General features: G+C 39.0%; 1 protein-coding gene across 5 annotated transcripts in view; it reads left to right on the top strand.

Annotated features, from left to right (window-relative positions):
* Positions 1–23,458, top strand: part of MYLK (myosin light chain kinase) — a 196,917-nt gene that overhangs the window by 66,500 nt on the left and 106,959 nt on the right. For all 5 annotated transcript variants that reach the window (XM_064435022.1, XM_064435026.1, XM_064435024.1 and 2 more), the window contains 6 exons: positions 10,363–10,570; positions 12,271–12,319; positions 14,829–14,994; positions 16,855–17,020; positions 19,810–19,846; positions 21,684–22,246. In XM_064435022.1, coding sequence (XP_064291092.1) covers positions 10,363–10,570; positions 12,271–12,319; positions 14,829–14,994; positions 16,855–17,020; positions 19,810–19,846; positions 21,684–22,246 — 1,189 coding nt within the window. The remainder of the gene's footprint in view (positions 1–10,362; positions 10,571–12,270; positions 12,320–14,828; positions 14,995–16,854; positions 17,021–19,809; positions 19,847–21,683; positions 22,247–23,458) is intronic.

The raw sequence follows: 23,458 nt of genomic DNA, 5'->3' as shown, positions 1-23,458 counted from the left end.
AGTTTCTAACAACTGACACTTAATGCCCAGTGCTTTCTCAGCCCTACCAAGAAGCACTAAGAAAGCAGAACTCATAACTGAGGAGAATTTTTATAGCTTCTCCAGAAGTCTTTGTCACTATCAGCAGACAATCATTAACTGTGCAGGCAACCCAGAAAATCCAGTTTCAGCATTTTCTGTGGCCATGGCCAGACTCCTAAATTGCAGGAAATAAAATCTGGTCTGCTTGGAAACTGATAAAGTACGGGCATGTTCATTTAAAACACATAGTATTTGTTACCACCTTTCACTTCAGAAGTGGACTGCTGCCCTTAATTGCAAATTTCCTAGTTCCAAACATATTTTCTAGTGGCTGTGTGTTTTGGGCACAGAAAGAAAGCAATTTTTCCTCAATAATTTTCCATAACAGGTCATGCATACAGTGTGCACTCATGTAAATTTGTAGGGATTCCTTATCTGTTGATAGCATGCTAAGAACAGCATCCCCAAACTAGGAAAGTATGAAGCTCATTTGGTCAGTGGCATAGTTCCTGCAGGAACATAGGGGCACTATTATTCAGTGACACATGAGATAAATTCTTGCCCTATTAAGACAGAAACTTTATACCAGTAAGTAAAAATGCAAACAAACAAAAAAACCCTTTCAGTCTTCCAGAAATAATATGCAATGGAGAAATATTTTTTTCAAGTTTTATTGCAATAAATGATGAACATTCTCTTGTGAAAGAAAAGAGGGTGAATTGTCATCGTCAAAGAGTGACTGCCAATTCCAACCCCAGGTATTGCAGTTATGAAGGAATTGTTGTTATGAAAATTATTGATGCTGTTTGATTGTGCTGCTTTCCTGTCATGTCAGCAGTCTTTTGACCTGATGATATCCCAGTCTCAGGCTGTGGCTTAAAGCATCTGGATTCTGTGATCAGTTCTGTGAGATAAGACAGCTAAATGTTTACAGTTCTCCTTCTAAGTGGGGACATAAACACATTTTACTAATGACAGAGCAAAATACTGGTGTTCATTTCATCCTGTACTTGCTCAGGGAGCTTTGTCCTTCTAAATGTCTAAACAATCATTACCCACCTTTCTGAATTATTACTGAATGAAGAATGAAGGATTGACAATTGAAAGTAAAAATCTTCAAGTCTTAAAAGTTCAGCTTTTTTGATAAGAAGAAGTGAGAAAATTTCCCAACCTTTTATTTTTATTGTGTTAAACTGTTTTATGTTTCAGTCTTTCTTCCAGTGCTGCCACATAAAATTTATAAACAAAAGTAGTGGCAAACACCATAAATCAGGCTGTCCTGCTGAACTGGAAATTAATGAACCACTTCTGTTCTGACAGCTTTTCAAAACTGGTCTGATTCCTCAAAATCTTGTTTCTTGTAGCAAAGATTGCTTCTGCTCTGAAATGAACACCAGTCTTATCAGGAAACTTCTGACATGCTCCTAAATTCACTGCTACTGACATAAAGCAGCTGCTTCATCGAGTAATGTTTGATAGACATCTTGACTCAGAATCACCAAAGAGGGAAACTGGGAGAAGGATAGGGAAAGAGACAAAATTTTGGGACTTACTGGGCTGTGTGGAGAAATTAGCAAGAGCCCTATTTGCATTCCATATACACAGTTCTTTCCCTTCGAACTCCCTTATATTTGTACTGCATAATCCTAAATGACCCTTCACCATGCACAGAGGTCAGCTATTTATTTGCATTTTTTAGCATTTTAAGCTATTCAGCACCTCATAAAATCTAACACTTTTTAAAAGTTGGACCATGGGAAGAAAGCTTTGTCCTTGCAGTTTGCCTTTTCTTTTCTTCTCTAAGGAGAGAGTTAGAACCAGGGAAAACTTTCATTAAAATTGCTGAGAGTTGCCCTCGAGAGGGCTGCAAAGTTTATCTTCACTGTTGTGTTGAGAGCTCTAGTACTTGCCCTTGCCTTTGGAATCTTTTTGGCCCATACTGTGTGGCAGTACTGAAGTTATTGAGAGCTGGCAGAGTAATTTCTTATCGTGTTGCTCACATTTTCCTGTGGTGGTGGCTTTACTTCTCTTATTTGTAACACTATTTTGTGTGTTTTTTATTTCATTACCAAGGCTCTGGACTTGCTCTGTCTGGATCTCTTCACTGTTCACTCAATACTGTGCACTTTGGTATCTGAATACAAACACATTCAGTCACTGTTCATCTGAGAGCAGTGGCCCCTCTGTTCTGCATCTTCAGACTTTGCATTGATTCCTCCAATAGCAGATTTGTTGGCAAGGAAGAAATGTGGTCAGATTATTTCATCTAATGGTACTGACTATTGAAATCTAAGTTCCTTTAAGTGTGAGTTTGGCAAAGTCTGTGTCTCCACGTCTCAGATCCTCAGCTATGAAGTCAAAATTACACTTTCCAAAGTGACAGCTACCACTACCTATTTTGGACTGGAATTATCTTCAGTTTCTACATAACTCAGTTTCCTGCACACTCCTACTTTGACAAAATGCCAGAATTTTACCACTTTATGGGGACCTTGGCATCTTTGTGTGCCAGGACAGCATCTGGGTGGCATTAGAGGAAATAGCCTAAGCTTTCTCCTAGACTTTATCCCAGCTTTATGGCATTTGCTTTTGAACTGGCAGCCAGAGGAAGGCTTTTTAAAAATGGGAAAAATCAGACAATGACTAAATACAAATATTAAAAAGATCTAAAGATGGACAGAGATTCAGTCTACCTATAATCCCACATTAAATTCAGAAAACTTGTACTTACAGAAAAAAAGGCCCAGGTGAACATTATGGGTGGTTTGCATAAAACTCTCATGACACACCTAATTGCAGCAGGTCAGCTGGCTACAGTGTGGGAAGAGTAAAAAGGCAGATGTTGCTGCTGGCAGAATGATTTATGAAAGCTGCATCAGAAACGCCCTGCCAGTCTGAGACAGCAACAGCTGTGTGAAAATGCCCCCATTAGTGTAGCAGAGGTTTACAGCCCCTGATTCAGTTGCTGATTGACATCCCAGCTCCACAGACATGTTCCTGTACATGTACAGTGTACAGTGTGTTCCCTAATGCCCTCTGTACAGGAAAGGGTAGAATCCATCATGGCAGAATTCTGTATTTCAGCTGACTGATGTTTCAGGTTATTTTGTGTTTGTATAAAGACTCCTGTAACATTATTACTTTAAAGCAGTACAGTTAAATTTATTCTTTAAGTGAAATAAAATCTGATTTAAGAAAAGCACCTGTACATGTGATTAATTCCAAAAGACATAAATATGGCTTGAACATTCTCTTAAGAGCTGCATAAATTTGGACTGATGTTTGAACTTGGATAAACTCAAGGCAGCTTGACACCCAGTGCTACTCTGAAATTCCACTTGAGTCCCTCAGAAAAACATATAACACAAATGGACTTGTTTAGGTTATGGTACCTAGGATAGCAGTGCTTTTTTTCAAACAGCTACGCTCTGGTGATTGAGCATAAAGCCAATACTCTGTGCACCTCCGGGAGCTCTTGACACTGAATTTTGCAAAAAAAAAAAAAAAAAAAAAAAGAAAAAGAAAAAAAAGATCAAATGTAGAAGATTGAAGAAATTGTGTGCAGCTGCTGTCTGCTTTTCAGTTAGCAGACCATGTCTTCCATGGATAGATCATAAATTCTTCCCTGCTGAGCATCATAAAAACTGATTCCCCTAAAGACCTGTGGTAGTATGTGTAGTGTTCAGCACCTTGCAATCTGCAAAAAGGGGCTGAATAGTGTGATACTGAATAAACAGACTGTGCAGAACTACTTTTCAAGAGTCAAAACTAAAATTTTTGGGATGCCATTTGCAGAAGGATCTTGTGTTTGGTGCTTGGACTATAAAATATCAAATTCCATTTGGCACTGGTGAGTGCAAAGTAGAAAAATAAAACATGTCCTAGGTTTACAGGAAGACCATTGGTTTTTCTTGTATGTACATAGGTAATGCTTTGAAGTGAGTGTGTTTGCTCCTACTCTGTATTCCATTTTTGCTTTAATGACACAACTGTGGATTCTAGACTGTTCTGCAGAAGAGGGAGGGTTTTCACTTTGTTTGTAAAGTCATAGCTAAGTCTCCAAATATTTAACATTTTCATGTTTAACCTTGCCAGGCAAGTTCTCTGTTTTAGAAGCAAACTTTAAAAAGGGATAAACTATTCTTGAGATATGGTTTGCGCGTGTTTAAAGTCTCAGAAGGAGCTTAACAATGTATCATGTCCACTTTCCTTTATCAAGAACATCTGCTGTTCATTTGTTAAAGCAAACTGCAGCTTGAGCCTACCAGAAGCTTTGTTACAAGACTTAAAAAGAGCTGCACTGGCCAGAACCATGTTTCCCACCTGCACTAACAGTAAAAATTAAATCTAAATCAAAATATAGCACTTATTAGGTGGGCTGTAGTTACAACATTCATGTTGTAGTCTCAGCAGTTCTATAGTACTTCTTTCCTACGACTGAAATTAAGAGTTCACAGCAGTATGAAATATTAAAACAAGAAGCAGCTTTTTTCTCTAGTTTGAGAGAAACACAGCTCTGTCTATGTGGACAGAGTATATTTTATGGTGTAGCATCCTCTGCTAAGGTCCCTTCACAAGTCTTTTGATCAAAGTCCAAGGTCAAAACCCATTGGTTCTTGATTCAAGTAAATTAGAAGGCTCTGGCCCTCTGATGACTATGGGAAACACCTCTTTATTTGTAGGGCCTAGGATGAGCCACATCCACAGAGCAGCTGCTACTGTTTGGATTGAATCTCTTGGGGCTGCATGAGAGCCTTCAACCATGTGACCTTCAAATGAGCCAATCTAATATGTAACTTGCAATAAAGACAATAATATTATATTTTTGCTGGTACCTAGACAGTGAGAAAGGCACACTATCCAGTCTCTATCACATTTCAAGTGTGTGTTATTTTTTTCCTGTATCTTTACTTTTTTGATTGTAATTACAGTTGCAAAATGTGTCCTGCTATTTAATGGTGTTTCTTCTGCTGCTTTCTTGGTACAATCTGATGGCTTATTACTCTAAGTTTTGCAAAAAGTGCAAGCAGTTTAGTCCCCGCTAGAAATGAGTATTTGCTCTGCCAGGTTTGCAGGCAGCACAATAAAGGTCACACTTTGTCAGACATTCTGAGTAGTTTTCCACATCTCCCTTGACTTTGCCTTATGGTGACTTCTAAGGATCTGCCAAAAGCACATGTTTGGGAGTTCAGTGGTAACATCTGACAACTCTGGCTGAGGCTATCCTCATTTTATTCCTTTGCAGCTCTGATCTCTCTATGCCTTTTCTGAGATGTAGATCCCGGAAATTACAGGTTTCCTCCTGAAGATGGACATGGAACAGAGAATAGGCTACAAAACCTTCTCAAGTTTTCCTCAATTTCTGCTAAGATAGGCAGGCAGCCAAATAAGCAAAACACCTGCTGTTCCTTAAAGGAGGTCACTGCTGACAGATATCATCTACCAACCCACTGGCTAATTTTTTTTGAAAGTTTATTGCTTGCCCAGTCCACTGTGGATGAGGAAAATAATTTATTCTGTTCTGCATTACAGTACCTATATGCATTAGAAAACATTCAGCATTTCTCATTACTGCCATTCTTCATTTACGGCTTGTTACTCAGGTCATCCACACTTTGTTTTTGTGTTGTTTTACTGCTTCCAGACATTACAGTCTAACTGTGAATGTGCTAACTGCACTACATGCATGTGAATAGAAAACATATCTCTCTTTCAAATGTATATTCAAAATCTATTTTCTTTAGATGTATTGAATCTCCCAAATAAAACTGATTCTTTCATTTAATGGTTGACAACTATACACATGTAGGTCTTAATTCTGGACTTTGGGGAATTAAGGCAAAGGTAGTCTAGAGAAATGCCAGCACAACTGAACACTGTGTGCTGACAGAATCTGGATGTTTTAAAATTCTGATTTCATGGGAGCAGGATTGTCTCTTGAGAGGAATTTTAGTCATTAGTGAATTAATACTTCAGTATGTGAAATCATCTCTACGAAGGGAGTTATTTTGAATAACAACTTCTTAAGAGTTGTAACATTGGCAGTCTTAGTACAATTTCTGATGTGCTCGTCTATATATGATGTAATCCAGGGAGATTTTGCAAGCCAATAAATCCTGTTGATAGCTGTCCTCTTCCTGCTCTCAGTGCTTGTGTGACCTTAAACTGACTGCAAAATGGGACATTTATCTAGTCCTTAACATCAAGCACTGAACACCTCAGCCAGTACAATGGATGTCGTGCTGGAAAATGTCATGTAATGTTTGCATTCATTTCTAATAGTCTTTAGGTGTTACTGTCAAACTGAAAAATTCAGTAGCAGTACACACCCCATCAATGTTTCGCACTTACACTTTGGTTTATTGTAACTTACGGCTGCTTCTTTTTGAGTGCTGTGGGTTTGTGTTCATTGTCAACCTCACTGGAGCCAGCAGCAGTTTGAAATTTGAAGTTAAAAGCATAAGCCAAAGGAATGCATCCTATTGCCTTAAACTGCTGCTGCAACTATGCTTATGTAAGCAAACCTATGTTTTTCTGAAATTGGTATATAAACAGCTCTTTTATGGAGCATAGATAGAGACCAAGTTTTAGAAAATGTTTCCTGTGCTTTTGAACAAGAAAAAGAATCACTAAATTCTGTTTGGTATTGGTGGTCAGTGACTGCCTTTCAGTTTGTGACAGTGGGGAATAGTCTGTAAGGCCACATTTTCTAATAATACTATCCTTTAGTGTACAGCTTCCATGGATTTGTTGTATTTTTCCTTTTCCTTTGGGAAGCTAGCACCATCCCTTTTCAACAACATTCTCTTAGACTCAGATGTGGAACAATCTGAACTCTTGGAGTTTCACACCTCACAGGTTCTCTCTCAGCTCTTTCCCCGTGCTGTTGATGCACTGTTTTGCCTTACCAAACTTTTCCAGGAAGGGTTTAAGCACTTGAAGGGTCCAGACAAAAACTCAAAACTCCTGTTTGTGCTAATACAATGGTTATTTGCTGCTTGCTGTCAAGTTTCCACTCGTTATTGTAGAGCAGGTAAAGAGAAGCTGCAGCCTCACTGGGACTGGCAATACTCACACAGGCCAAGTTGTAAATAAGGGTTATAGCATGCTGCTGCTGGGCATTAAATAAGCAGATAAATTTCTCTTTGCTGTGGATTTATTCAAGGCAGATGTTTTTAGTGAGCTCTGGAAAGGTTTGGAGGAATATAAAACCTGCTGCAGTTCTGGAATTGATCCATGAGGATCAAAATCTGGTAACCAGTGATTTGTTTAAGGGTCCCTGACACTTTTATGGCATGACCATGTATTTCAGAGCGGGCTGGCTCAGTTTGAAACACATTCCAAACCCAAACCTGAAATAAATCCTTGCAACAGAGCAATTCCGTAAACTTCTGCTTTCCCATTATTTCATTTTTGACAAAAAATTCAAGGAAAAAAAAAAGTCATACTTTGGGAAGGGAATGACTCAACCTTTTGAAAGGAAATGGAATGCTGATAGTCTGTGTTTGTAGCTTTTGGTGTGGCATTTCCTCAGTGTAGAGATGTGGATGAACACATTAATATAGACAGAGCAAGTATAAAACAAAGGCAGAGAAGAAATGGAAAAATACTTAATGTAGCCTCAGCCATGTGATACTGGAAGTACATACATAATAATCTACCAGAGCTTGAAGGGTCAGCTAAAAATTGCCTTGTGTGGTCCAAGAGGGACTTAAGAATATTGTAAAACAAAATTGAAAAGGAAGACGGGTATTTCCCATTGTTTTGACCCCAATTGTTCCCTGTTACAAGTGATGGAAGGTTAATGCTTGAGGCCTTTGGAGCTGGGCTGAAGAATTCCATGAAATTCCATGAAATCACCAGAAGAAATTATTATGAACTGGAAAAAACCAGTAAATATATTAGGTGATGTGTAGTTGATGACTTTCTTTTGCAGGCCAGAATCTCAGCAGCTGTAAACAGATGTGGCTAGACTAATGCTAGTAAAGAGGCTGTGATGTGAAGACAGAACCACTGAAAAGGTGCTTCTGTCTTCACATCAGTTGAAGTGCTACTCTTCATTTTTCTGTACTGTAGATGCTTGATACATCAGTGTGAAAACAATTTTGCTTCAACTATTTTAAATTTATCTTAATATCCAGTGAAGCAAAAATGAGAACTAGTAACTCCATTCTAATATACTCTCTGGCTTTGGGTAAATCACTTAATCTCTCTGCTGGTTTCCTAATCTAGAATGGAAAGACAGGTATGAGGGCATTGACAAGTTAATAGTAAGAAACAGTTATTTGGTGCAAGTCACTTCTGTGACAGTGAGCATATTATCAACTGCCTGGAGTTAGAGTATTGTAACAATCTCATATTGCTGCTACACAACTCCCTTTTTCTGAAATTGAAATGTGCTGAGAAAGATATTCCTTGGTGCCTGTGCTCTGAGTAAGCACTAAATCAATATGCTAGGGTAGGGTGAGGAGTCTGGGACGAGAAGGAACTGCTGTTTATCAGAAAGCACTGGAAAAAGACATGACCACAGAGAGCTTTAGAAAAACGCTGTGACATTTTTAAACAGAAATCAGCTCCCCATTGTGCAGGATCCCACAATTCATGGAACATGGCTTTTGCTTGTTAAAGATAGACTCAAAAAGAATTTGAGAAATTATTGCAGAAGTGGAAAGTTTCTTCAGTTTATTCAGCATACTCAGCTTGTGGCAAATGTTAATGTCCTTAAATACTGAGTAAGTAGTGCCAGAGAGAAGAGGTCACCACATCATTGGCAAAATTAATTTGTCTGAACTGATATCCCAAGATTTAAAGGAAAGAGAAAAAATTCTGACAGCTGTAGGTTAGCAGATGAGAAACCCAGCTGGAGTGAGGTGGGGCTGCATTAAAAATTAAAGCTTTTTAAAGAAGAGCACCTAAAAATGGGTAAGATTGGTTGGCTAAATATTGTAATTTGCAAAGTGAGTGCTGTGCAGTCAGAGAAAGCAGAGCTGAAATGAGAATTGGAAACTGAGAGGAGGATGCTGGGAGGAATTTGCCCAAACCACAACCAAGCCTTCTTCACTTCAAGACAGATCATCAATATTTTGCCCACCTGGAGGTTGAAGGGACTTCCTGCTCAGTTGCCAAATTTTGATATGTAGTTCAGAAGGCAAAATTGCTTCTTTCCCAGTGAGCAAACCCAGCCATGATTATTACTCATTCCACCTCATCTTGATTCACTCAGTTATTTCATGGCTTGTAGGCAAAGGATCAAAGAGTCAGGAGATGGAGAGCTGACATATCAGAGGGGGATAGGAAAGGAGTACTGCAATCAGGAGTTGTTATGATGACTTGGCAAGTGTGCTGACTATCAGCACATTCTAAAGTGATCCTCAAGGAGGATGGCATTTCTCACAAAGCAGAGGAAGAACCTTTGCCTAAGTAGTTTTTTTATTTGGTGAAAACTGGTGTATGTCTGCTTTTCCCATTTTTTTGCAAAAAAAAGTCACAGATCCTCATCAAGTTTCAAGAGCTCTATTTCAAATCAATAACTCAGCTCTCAGTTACACCAGCCGAGGATCTGCCTGTAAATCTGAAGGTATCATTAATGCCATAGGAGGCAGGGATATACCAGTATGGTTGTCATTTAATGAGAACAGGACTGGTTCATTTTGCTGAACATTTGGGTAAACCAGGAGTCTCTTTTAGTTGAGCTGCATGTTTGTGTGACTATATGTAGGTGCTTGTAGTCCTCTCCTGCCATAACATGAGAATGACCCTTAATAAGACTTTCTCAAATAACAGCTCCTTATCTTCTACTTCTAAAGATCAAGACAGAATTTGGTATGTTGTCTGCATTTTTGCCTGTATATTGTCAGGAGCTACTATGTCTCAGCACACTTGAAAACTAGATGTCTGAGTACAGATTTACATTACAAGCCCAATCCTTGGCAACCATGCTAAAAGTATTTGGTCCAACAGCCTTGCACTCTTGCATACTCAGAGGTGTAGTAGCATTACTGCCCTTTTTTTGAGTTTCTGAGCAGTGGGGACCAGGTGTCAGGATTTTTCATTGGCACTCTCACTGTGTTTTTTCAGAGAAACCGTTCTAGTAGGAAATTTTTCTGCATGAGTATCTATCTGCCTGACTAGTCTTATGATTTTAAGTTTGGCTTGTCCAAGAGTTTTTTTCATTTCATTATCTTCTGCCATTTGGCTTGCAAAGAGTATGTCTTTAACAGACATATTAAAGAATATGTGTCAAGAACTTTCCACTGCATTGCTAAATGTCCAACATTTCTTCCTGATATCATCATCTGTTAAGTTTACCTTCTTTCTCCACTCTCTCTCACATCTTGCCAGGTCAGAGGCTACCCTGAGCCACAGATCACATGGTACAGGAATGGGCATCCTGTCCCAGAGGGAGACCATTATGTCGTGGACCGCAGCATCCGGGGCATGTTCAGCTTGGTCATCAAAGGTGTGCAGGAAGGTGATGGTGGCAAATACACCTGTGAGGCTGCCAATGATGGTGGGGTTCGCCAAGTGACCGTGGAACTGACAGTGGAAGGTCAGCAGATTATTATTCTGTTGTTTTGGTGATTATAGTTTAACTAAAAGAGCAAGGTGTGCTAAACAGTCTGGTTAAAACACAACACATGCCTTTTCATTGATGCAAGAGTAAGGTTCATTTACTGCACTTCACAGGTTAAGACATTGTGCATGTCTACAATTATATAAAGTGTGAGTTCTGTTTCAGGTGTGGGTGATGATGTGCAGGTAACAAAAGTCCTAGCTTTAAAGACTTTGTTCTAAGCTTTGTAATTTTCATGGAAAATTACCACTCAGGACAAAAACTGTGAAGCTGCATGCCTGGTTGTAATTGCATGCTTAATGTCAGACAGGAAACAGCCAGGATCAAACCCAGGAATTTTTAAGAGCACATCTGCATATTAGATAGTTGCAAATGGCCAAGTTTAAAATTTAAAGAATGACACAAAGCCAGGGAAGGATTGAAATCAATTGTACTGCTTCTCCTCTTGCAGTTTGGTCATATCAGAGACCTGTTGAATGTCAAAACCTGTCAGGTCACAACTTTGTCTTGAAGTCTTGAAGAAAAGAAAAAAAATCTGCAGCAGTCCTGAAACTAACAGTATTTGGGTGTATTCAGAGTCAAAAACTCATTATACTCAGAGTACATACTGAAATATGGCATAAATCTGACATGATTGCTACTGCCTTCTGTTGTAAAAATTATATGAAGTATTTCTTTTTCCCCTTGTTTTAAGCTGGACAACTTTATGAATGATGATTTACATGAGGTGGAATTTTTTATAAGTTGATTTCATATCAGTTTTTCTGACTTTGTTTTTGCTGCAGTTCAAAACAACTTCAGGGCAGTACCCAAAGACTGAATTTCTCAGAGTTTAAGAATTACGTGCTCTTTGTTCTAAAATCCCTTTATCCATCAAGATAGCAAAGCACAGGGGTTTTTTGGGCTTTTTTTTTCAAATTTTCTGTTCTCAGCAAAGATAACCACGTGGGGCTGCCTGCTGCTTGAAAAACGCGTGACTGAAGCATGATGTATTCTTTCCGTCTGCATGGCTGTCCTGTCTGACAGTGATGTGGGCTCTCCTTAGGCTCTAGAGCAGGTGTTTTCCCGCATGCCCAGAGCTGTGTGCTCGCTGCTCGGGTGTCCCCGGGCCGGGCTCTGCGTGCAGCAGATGGCGCTGGGCTCCCGCGGCATCTCCCTCCTGCCACGGCAGCGAGGACCAGCTCCTGCGGCATCCGCAGCAAGGGTGCTTCGGGCTGGCACAGGACCGAAAACCCAGCCAAGTAAAGACCTCTCTCACAGTCTGGAAACCTCCTGCTATCTTAATTTGAAGTACTGGTGGACTGTAGAAATTCGACAGTGTTTAATTCAGAAAAGTATTTTTTCATGAATAATCTTCAGCATTGTTACAACTGAGGCTGGGGGTTAGACAGCACCTCTGCTAAAGCTTGGTTGTGAAGTTGGAGAGGTTAACTTTGAATTACAGATTATATAACCTTATACTGCAGGTGTTGCATTCCTATTTTATGTTTCTGACCCAGAGAAGTGCATATTTTGCACTTTGTCTTTAATATCACTAATTCCCAAATTAGTGATGATTAACAAAACTTTGACAATTAGTGATAAAAATTGATAATTAGTGATAAACTAATTGATAATTAGTGATAAAGCAATTGACAAAACTTTCGACTTCCTGCCTTTCTGTCCTATGCTTACAGGAAACTCCTTGATGAAATACAGCCTGCCATCCAGTGCCAAAACCTCTGGGTAAGCAGTCTACTGGCTTGGATATTGTTTAACAGACACTTAAGTATATTTTGGTAGGAAAACAAGTAAAATTACTCTTTCTAAAAGTCACCACATACCCCAAGCAGAGTAGCTACTGTGAGAGCTGCTGGCTAAGCAGAGTGGTTGAGGCAGTCAGAAAGATGCACAGCTACTGACTGAGGAGTTAGTGTGGCTGAAAACAGAGCATCCTGCTGATGCCTAAATATTACACCCTCCTCTGCTGTAATTTTGCACCCTCTTCTCTGCTCTCTGATTTTCAAAAATCCTTCTCCACAACTTCCATGAGCTGACAGTCTCTTTTTAAAGCCAGAGCAAATACTGCTTTAAGAGTCATCAGTAAGAAATAAAAGCAACTGGAATCAGCATTCTCACACACAGAATTTAAATATTTCCAAGCAACACAGTGGGTAAACTGTAGTCCAGAGGAAAGAATTGTTCTGGTTTGAGTAACTTTACCACGAATAGTGGATGGGGTGATGTAAGCTGGCACATAAAAGCCTACTTGTACTTTCTGCACTTCAGTAAGCATTTACAATTATGTGAATGTCACTGTTTTGAAAGCCTCAGGCCTAATTCTTCCAACAGCTGAATTAATTTCTTTATAAATAGTTTGAATTTAAGCAGAATTTTCTCTGACTTATATCTCTGGCACTGAGTCACTCTGGATGTAGGCAAAAACACATGTTCTGATTATGTTAGTGATTAAAATATCGATGGTTAAAAGTGGAGCATTTAATTTCATCATTAATATGAAAATTGTTTATTTTTTAAAATTTTAAAATTAACAGATTACAACACTGAAAATGGTAAGTAAAACTGAGTAATCAGGTTACATGGTTTTACATTATAAATTCTGTATTGCAAATTACCTACAGACAAAAACACAAGATAAATAATCAAAACAAGAAAGGACAGTTCAGGTTGCTGTAAGATTTTGTTGTATACTCAGACTTCACAAAACACTATCCTAATCCATTGTATTGCATAAAGCTGGAGTGATTGTCCTCACTTTTCATGTTCCTGTGTTTTTCTCCTATTCAGTATTAATAATTATACGGTAAGAGAAGGGAGAAGAATGAAAACATTACACATTTTCATTTGTTCATGTCTAGGAACCAGCCATAAAGCTGCAGGCCAGCTAGTAGTTGATTTTCTTTTAATTTGTTATGTGTATAGATATATAAATATAGACTCCCCACCTAAAGATGGTTACTAAAAGACTTTAGTACACATTTATGTTCTTCTTTAGTGGTAGTATGAGGGAGATGACATTAAAAGTTATCAGATATTTAATTACATGATAAAGTGATTTTCATGTTAGCATGTTACAATCACCCTTCTCTCAATACTTTTTCTGGTCCTCCTGCCCATGTAAATCCTTTCATTATGGTATCATCTCTTGTTAGAAACCTGGAGCTGCCCATATGGCAACCACCATGTCTTGGCAGCACCTTGGACTGAGGCAATGCAGTCTCTGTTAGTTTCTGACACCTGGTAGAAATGGTGAGGTATTGACACATCTTACTTGCATGTGGTAAAAGGCCATCTGGAAAAGAAGGCCTTAAAAATGGTTCCATTTGCTCGAAATTAAATGTTAACAAAAAAAAAAAAAGAAATCACCATCTGCCATCTGCTAATGTGTCTTTGTTGTACCAAAGCTTCAGAGCAAAGAGTGTGTTCCCTTTGACATTAACAGACCTGAAGTTGCACCTTTTTGGTTTTTTCATGCTATAATGCTGTTTGATGTTTTATGTTTTATGGTTGTGTAACTGTTTACAATTTTGGACTGCAGTCACTGATGCCACTTTAGTTTCATCCCATATGTAATTTCACAGCTGTAGCAGCCATGTAAGTAGAGCTGGGCATTTACACTTAACAGTAATTCACCTGGGACAGGTGTACTTTGGTTTTGTGCCCTCCTCTCGGTTGTGTTGAAAACATTGTAGCAAATGAGGTCACAAATAAAAGTCTTCCCCAGACTAAAAATACTTGCCAGGACATGTCCGAAATGTTGCAAAACCAAGGTGCTGATTCATAAATCAGAAATGACTGTGTCAATTGAACTCAAGAATGAAACAAATTACATTATAAAAACCTGTGAACAGTAAACGAGTATACAAATAAACTCTTAGGAGGCAAGTAAAAAACAGAAAATGAGGTAAAGTAAATGCATACAGTGTTTCTTATCTTTTGGTTTTCCCAGCTCTGCTTATGAACAGCTAAAATGTCCCCAAGATCTGTTCTGTGTATGCCAGATGAGGGTGCATAACATACCACTGTTTAGTTGCATGAGGAGTCAAGAGCAGTCATCACCAGCATTTCCATTTCTTCCATGGCCAAGAAAAATATCGTGCAACTACAGTCTAGGTTGCCACCAATAATATACCCTTGTTGGCAGACCACAGGTCTAAAATGCTTCCTGACATGTGCTCTAACCACAACAGCTTCCAGCTCTTCTGTAAAACCAGAATGTCAATTGCCTTTGCAGGGCAAGACTTGCTGTTCCATCTGTGGAGCAGAGGCCAAGCATCTGGGGAGAAAGTCCACCCAAGTTTGCTACAAAACCCAACCGAGTTGTAGTGCGTGAAGGCCAAACAGGCAAATTCTCATGTAAAATAACAGGACGACCTCAGCCTCAAGTAACTTGGTTTAAGGTATGATTTCCCCAAAAGTTTATGTTTTCCTTCTCTTTCGAAATTTGGTGGCTTGAAAGGATGAAATGCACATTGAAGTCTTAAGTGCTGGTGTCTCCTTTGGTCATTTCCAAACACATTTTTTTATTTGTAAGGAGGGAGCTTTCAGGTGAAATTAGGTACTACACTGATTAGTCCATTTTTACTGAAACTGTCAGTATTTTATAGAATTAGAGTTACTTTGATTTGGAAGAGCAAATATATGACTGCTCTCATGGCATCCTGCTCCCCTCCACCCTTCAACAGAGTAATGCCTTATGTATGGTGAACTGAAAAAAACACAACTCTTATCAATGCTTCTATTTTCTCTTGGTATTTCCAGGTTTGAGGGGGAAAGAAGCAAAAAAAAATTCTCAGAAAACTTCTCAGAGAACAGGAAAATGCTTTTAAGTAATTGTCTGCTTCATTCTTGATTGTAATATAAGGATGTCAGGGTACACCACCAAACACAGGCAGCCTCTTGCAGTGGAAGTGCCCTCTGACATCTCCTTCAGCTGGGAGCTCTGTCTGGACTCTGCCTCTGCCAGGTCCATTCTGTGGGACCTGCTGGCTCTCTGGGACTCTGCAGTGCAGCTGCTCCACCACAGCCTGGTTCCTGTCCCACCAGGCTCGCTCAGGTTTTCCAGCCATGCAGCTCCATGCGAAACAGGATTTGTCACTCAGATCTCTTTGTTCAGGGCTGTGTGGTAAATGGGAGGTAGGGACTACCAATCCAGCAGTTTGGATCTACGCTTTAGTACTTCTAAGTTTATATAACCAGTTTGCTGGAGGTTATATAAAATGTTTTGTTATTGATTGTTACCTTCTATATAATGGAAATGAACTTACATATCTGCTGGACCACATCTGGCTACTGTAGAACCAATGGATGACCACCTTCCTTACAGCATGGAATCTTTATCAACAAGTAAAATAGCACTTTTCAGAACTAGTTATTAAGCCTGTTTGTAAATATCTGACTGCTTATTATTTTCTTTATAATTTTCTTACTTGTTAAGTTGCAAGGCACAGAAGCTTCTGTATCATCACCAACCCCCGGATGTGAACTAGCTTTTTAAAATTCCATTAGGACCTAAAAGCACCCAGATAGCAACAAGTTGATAGACTTCAAGAATGACAGTGTCTGTAAACATTGCAATGTTTCCCAAATGTTTACTGCTCAAGTAAAATAGTAGATTTGTAGACTTTCTCTTCCTAAACTTCCTAAACTAGGATGGGAGAAGCTGTGGTGTCTGATAGCAAAGCATTCATTCTTAATGGATAATGCTGAAGCAAAAGCAATGATTTACTCACAGATGAAGTATTGGTCTATTGCTTTGTAGAATTTAAAGGCAAGGATTATTATTGTGATCATCTAGTTTGTGTAATAGAACACACATTTCTTCCTGCCTCAAAGCCATATCTTTGGATTTAACTCCAGTGTAGCTTTTGAGGGATAGAGAACTACTCTCCTGATTGGAAGCTTTTGCTTAAAAGAATTTGACTCCCTGAAGCAAACAGGAACATAAAACTGGTTTGAGCCCACATACAATGAAAAGAATTTTTTCAAGGAATCAGGGTATAATAAATAGGGAAAGGCCAAAACCAAATTGAGATGAGTAGGTGGCAAAATAGAGGAAAAAGGAAGCCTCCCAAAGACATGAATTACAGAATTTTGGACACAGTTTATTGTTTTGTTTATACCATATGAGTATTATTCATAGAAGGAATTTGGCTGAAGGATAGGAAAAAAGCAGTTTGACCTAATGTTTTACTAAAAAATTCTTGCTCCCCTTCTCTTGCCAATAGCTACTGTCTCATGGTGCCTTGTGATATTTGCAGGGTGATATTCAGTTACAGCCAAATGAGCGCTTCAACATGTATGAGAGAACAGGCATCCAGTTCTTGGAGGTCCAAAATGCTCAGCTTGCTGATTCAGGAATTTACACGTGCACAGTGGTGAACAGCGCTGGGAAGGCGTCTGTGTCTGCAGAGCTCACTGTTCAAGGTACAGCAGAGAGTTTGCAGGAGAGAGAAAAGGGGCCACAGACATTCTGATAAAATGTCTCTGGTTGTGTTCTTGATATTTACAAGAAACATTCACTTCTTTCTGTTATCTTCTTCTCTCTCTTTCTCCCTCTGTTTATTAAATGATGCTGTGATAGCTTGGAGAATGCTAGAGCTGTAAAAATTGTGTTGGTTCAATGGGAAAAAAGGCAATCCAAGTGCTTTGTAACAGATTTCTTTAAAAACACCTTTTCGCTTTTACTGGGACTTTGGCTTCCATGTTTTGAACATTGATTTGATTTTCAGCAAATGGAACCTGGCACTTGTCATTATGATCAGTAATTAATTTTGTATTTGTTGAGTACTAGCACCAGATGCACATTTATACCAACTCCCTTATGGGAGGCAAAATTCTATCTATATTTGTAGAACTAGGAAAGTAAAGAGAGCATAATTCTAAATTATGAGAGAGAAAAAAACCCATTCTTAATAAGATGAAAATTCAGTCTTCTCAACTCCCAAATCAGCCTATTTCACTGCTTCTTAAGGAAACAAATATATTTGCATAAGTAGAATGTTCTATTTCATAAATGCATTATTATATACAGTTCATTTTGCAATTTGAAGCTTCTTAGGGTGCCTGTTGCATCAGCTTCAAAATCATACAGCCTTCAGCAAGCTCACTAAAAAGGAAGTTCATCAGTCAGTGGGAAAGCAGTCACTGGACCCAATTAAATAATTAAATCCATAGCTGCTGGCTTCATCTCAATGGGTTACATGTGCACCCAGCAGTGAGTTTTTTGTTGCAGGACTTTCAGTTTCACATCAATGCTGTCACTCTGCTCAAGAATATAAATAATAAGTGGATGTACTTTTGGGATGCTCAGAACCACAGCTAACCTTTCTACAAATTAAAGCTGTACTTTTTATCTGTAAGTTCCAATCTGATGAAGCCATTGTAGAAGAAGCTTCTACAGTTTGCCTCTTCAACAGAGGTTGTACAAAAAGGCCTGTTTCTTTCAATAAGCCTTTTATCCAAACATAAAACTCGATTCCTAATTGCTCTCCCTGGAGTGGTGAGCTTTCTGTTCTGTAATGGCTACATCTGCCTTGAGAGACGATGCGGAACTGGGGTCACAAAGTCAGCTGTGGTATATGTTTGCTTCAGACGCTGACCACATCTCTGAATAATCCATTCTTTCTTGGATTAGTGCAGGTCGGTAAAAAGGGCACTCTTTTGCAATGCTCTTGATTAATTGGATGGTTCCACTTACCTAACCTCAATATATAATACCTAATTCTTTCGTTATCAATCAGATCAGGTTTTCCAGAGATGCTGTAAGATGTTAGCAGACAATCAAGTGGCTCAGAAGTACTGCATGTTCTTTCAAAAACATGTAATCTCATGTATAGATATTTTCCTGCAATAGCTGTATTTTTTCCATGAGTGGACGGTGAAGAGAGAAAAGGAAATATTCTTTTAATAGACAAGGTTGCATGGTACTGTCTTGTCTGCAGCCAGTAGTTACGAAGCCTCCTTTTCTGCATTTATCCAGTCTTTTCAGTTTTAATTTCAGTATTTCTGTTACTGTTTGACAGGTTTATTGGAACAAGGTCAATGGGTTTTTTTCTCTCTTTTCTCAACTTTTGTTTTTGTAGAAATAAATACTTTTGGTCACTCTGAATGCCATGGCAAGTCCAAGCATTTAGATGTGAATTTTTGCTTGCAAAACACAATGGAAATGAGAATATCATCCATCACATGATTTTGTCTTTTCCCTGAGGCAGAGACTCTAGAAGCATTTTTATGAAGTGTTTTTTGATGACTTGAAAAAGGAGTTATCTTGCAAATTAATTATTACATGTCTTTCTACTGTAGTTTCTAGTCTCACAGCTGACAACAGCATAGCTGCAGCTTTGATTTGACCAGGAGAAAACAAATTCCATCCTGAAATCTTAATTAAGGGGTAATGGAGAGATGTGGTTGGTATTTGACCTTCAATGGCATTTCTCTCCTCACAACTATTTATCTCATGCTGCCCCCAAGAGAAACAAACACTATCAAGGTTTTTGAGAATTCATGGAGGATTACAAATGAGGAGACTGATTGTGGGTCAATACGTGCTCAGTTTTATCAGTGCAGCTGATGAAGCACCTTGGCAAATCAATATAGCTCTGCCACGTTCCCACATTTCCTGGTGGTGTTGCAAAGTGAAGAAATGTCATGCATTGGCTTTTGAGTTATTCATGTTAATCATAATAATTCTTGCTACACAGCAAATGGGTTGGTAAATGTTTACAGGTGGGTCCAGGTTTTGGGAGGTTTTAGTCCTGTTGACTTGGTTCTGTGTTTTAGCCAGAGGACTGCTGCAGTTTCACCGTGAACATGCTCAGGTGTAACTCTGATTGATAGCTTGTCTTTCTCTACCTCTAAAAGCTCTGTGGAATTACCATAAGGTTTGATAAGCTGCTTCCCAGCTGGAATCTCTTCCATACATCTCTCCCCCAACACAGAGCATTTGAGTGTCCCTGAACCTTTAGTTCTGCAGGGTTGTGAGAACATGATGCAGCAATGTCTCAAAATGGGCCAAGACCTCTTCGTGTTTCAGCTGAGCAGCTTCCTGTTGTCCATATCAATTCCAGGTGTGGTGATAGTCAATCTTGACTTCAGTGCATTGAAAATTTGAAGAGTGAAGGTTCTTAAGTATATTTTTTGGTTAAAATCTTCCAATTTTTTGGAATTGTGTGTATTGTATGTATAATTTACCTGTTTCTTCTTTTATGTTCCAGGTCCAGATAAGACCGACACATACACTCAGCCACCTTGGTATGTTTTTACTGGAGTGCATTCTCTGACTATTTAATTGCAGTGCACTGATTTTGACATTTACTGCATGTGCTTTCTTCACAAAGTGATGCATTTTTTGAGGGTCAGTCTGTATTTGGAAGTCAGAAAATGTTTGCTTGGAGTTAAGATTCTCTCTTGCTGTCCGATTCAGCTGTCCTGGTAGACTCATAGGAAATAGCTGATGGAACTGATGGCAACATTATGAAGCACAGAGTTCTGGTCTGGTTCAGGAAAGCAAAATTTAAAAAAAAACCAAGCTGTGTGAACAGAAATTCTACATTGTACCAGGGGATCAAATGTTGTTTGTGGAGTTAACATTGAGTGCACCTTGTCAGTACTGAGCTGGTTGTTCTTTTCTGTCATACACTAAATATGCTATGGCCATGGTCTTTTGCTGTTGTCTGACAACACATACAACAGTAGGGGTAAAGTAACAAGAAAGAAAAAAATTAATATTTATGCCTTTATTGGGATTAAAAAAATTAAATTACTATAATTTTTAAAATTATTTTATAGAATTACTTTTCTTTGTTAATGGGAAATGCAGGAATGAAAAGTTCAAGGCTCTCTGTGTAAGACAGTTTGATGAAGGCCAGTAGCTTTATAGTCATTGGGATGTTTAATCTGTTCTCACATGCCCTGGATGAGATTTCTAAATGGCATGCTCACACTGTCCTAATTGCAAAGTGGAATTGAAAATGCTGTGCTATTCTGTTTTTCAGATCTGTGTGATTTTTAGGAACATACTTGAAAGTAAGTTTAGTGTAAATGAAACTGTGCAGCACTGGCAGCAGAACTCTCCATGCATGTGGTTCTCCAGAGTAGTTCTGCATCCTCCATCATTTATTCACACACACACACAAAAAGATGTTTTGTAAAATGAAAAAGTCTGACTTCCTGAAAAGTAACTGCACATCTCAAACAGTACATTCAACTCCAGCTGAAGAAACTATCCCAGCAAATATCCCAAGTCTCCCTGAGGGAATAAATTAATGGCACCAAGTGTAGCAAAACAGAGCTGGGCTGGAAATTGCTGCCCTTATTTCAGATATGTTCCAGTTCTGCCCTGGAGTAATTCTGTGGAAGTGTGAGACAGAGACAGTGCTCTATAGGTAAGAGTTAGGGATTAAGGCAGTCAACTTCAATGAAGGAGACTTAGATTCAAGTCTCCAGTTGGTCAGCTACTCTTGTGCTCCCAAAGTATTGAGCAGCAGATCAATCATAATTCGAGAAGCTCTTCCTAATTCCATATTGTTACATCCAGTCAAGTTTTTAAGGTGCCGACACACCTTCTTCTTCCCTGAGACTTTGGTCTGGTATCCTATCAGTCCTGTTTTGAAATTACCTGAGTTACAAGACACCATAACTAGAAATAGAAAATTAGTTCACAATTTACATTTTCATTTCCCTTTAGGGAAATATTTTATGTGGCATTGTGAGCTATTTTATACATTACCTCAATTTATTAAAGCATCAAGTAGTATTACATCATGGTCATTCAGCTCTCATGTAATTGCTTCCCATCTAAAGCAGTGCATGCAAGGTTAATGTCTGACTCATAAAACGTGTTAGAACTTGAGCAGTGGACTTACATCCAGAAATTCCTGAGTTGTCATAGTGTCTGAGCCCTGATTTCATCTTATGAAGCTTTTCACTTCACCTCTTTGACCCATCTTCTTGATCTGTGTGACAGAATCTAAAGGTTAATCAGTTCACCTTCTTGCTGAGGGCTTATATATTTATGTCATTACTGATAATAATAATAATGAGTCTTTATACAGTGTCATGTATCTCCAAATTTCTCATTTTCCTTCAGCATGCCACCAAAACCAACGACACTTGCTGTTAAAGCTGTTGAAAATTCAGAATTCAAACAGGCAACCAGCAATGGGATTGCTAAAGAGCTGAAATCCAGCAGCACAGAACTCATGGTTGAAACCAAAGACAGGGTGTCAGCAAAGAAAGAGTCCTTTTACATCACCAGAGAAGCCAAAGAAAGTAAACAAGGACAGCACCAAGAAAACAACACAGACCATAAAGAAGGAAAAAAGGGACCTCAAGTCTTGCAGAAAACTTCAAGCACCATCACACTACAATCTGTCAAACTGCAACCAGAACCAAAGGCAGAATCCCAGGCCCCTGCCATCAGACAGGGTGAAAACAGAAAAAGGGGTGTGCAGCTCCTGATGTCAGCTCAACAAACTCCACCTCCTACAGGGCACGTCAGTCACAGGACTAGAGAGGCAGAAAACAGGTTTGGAGCTCAGGGGGCTGTCATGGAGGAGAAGAGGGAGCCCCTGGGAATTCCCCCTCAGTTTGAGATCCATCCACAGAGCCTGGAAGCATCAGAAGGCCAGGAGATAAAATTCAAAAGCAAAGGTAAAGGGATAAAAATTATTGGAGTCAAAAAGGGGTTCCCTTTCTATGTGTAGAAGTGGAAAACAATTCCTGCTCCTTTGAAACTTGCTCTTCTCCTAAAGCCTTTTGGAAACAGATGCAGAATCCAGTGCTGTTTCCACAACACTTAGTGAAATTTTTCAGACCAGCCTATGCCAGAGGTGTCCATCTCCTCTCTCATCTGGGTTTTCCTCAGATGTAACCAATGCTGCTCCTTCTAGGAGGTAGTTTTAGACCATTTTATATGAGGGTACAAGAGAGAAAATGGACGGTACACTTTCCAGAACTGTAATTAGTGAAACTGCCCTTGAGCAAAAAAAATATCAGAGGAGAAAATACAATCAGTCACTTCATGTCCCTAGTGGCATCTATTTTTATGTCTCATATTTGGTCAGCATGATCTCAGTGCTTCCTAACAGCTGAAATGATAAAGTAAGAATTAAAAGGGAGGTTTAGAATTTGCTCCACAGAATTTGAATGGGTTTTAACCTCTTAGAAGAGTAATGAGAGTTGCATTTTGCTGAATCTTGGTAGTCGATTTGGAACACTTCTCTTTTTTATTTAATTACAATTTTAGAAAATAATTTGGAAGCATTTTTCTGCTTTTTTAGAAATAACATGTACACTTCAAAGTGTTCACATAAATGAGAAATAAATTGGTTTTTTGCTTCTCTAGGGGCAAAAAAAAATAAAAATCACACAACACCATGGTAATTTATTTTATTTCTTGATGAGTCTTGCCCCATGAGTACTGAATATAATTTCTATCACAAGTCAAGAGTGTTTGGAGTGGAGAAAAGATTCCAAATATCCTGGCACATTTTGAACAGTTTATTTTTCAGGTATATTAGTAAAAACATGAATTGTTTTCTGTCAGAGTACCTCACACACTTTGCAAGCTTTCCACGACCCTGTTTGGTAGGGAAATAGAGCCCTTATCACAGATAAACGAGGAGCTCATCCAGTTTTTATTGCAGCCAGTGAATGTCTTTTTGTTTAGCTTTGGACCCAAAGCACAAACTCTTACAAGGCAAGGCGTCAGCAGGGAAATCACAGTGGGATGTCCCTAATGCCCTTTAATAACTATTCTGAGAAAGTCTCCTGAGAACCCTCTCTGCAGATGGTGACCAGGGTTGCTTTCACTGTCCCTTCTCCCTGCTCATGCATCCTCACCTCGGGCAGGTCCCGGACTGT

Source organism: Passer domesticus, chromosome 10 (genome assembly GCF_036417665.1).
Source record: "Passer domesticus isolate bPasDom1 chromosome 10, bPasDom1.hap1, whole genome shotgun sequence".
Taxonomy (NCBI): Eukaryota; Metazoa; Chordata; class Aves; order Passeriformes; family Passeridae; genus Passer; species Passer domesticus.
This window is presented reverse-complemented; position numbering and strand designations above follow the sequence as displayed.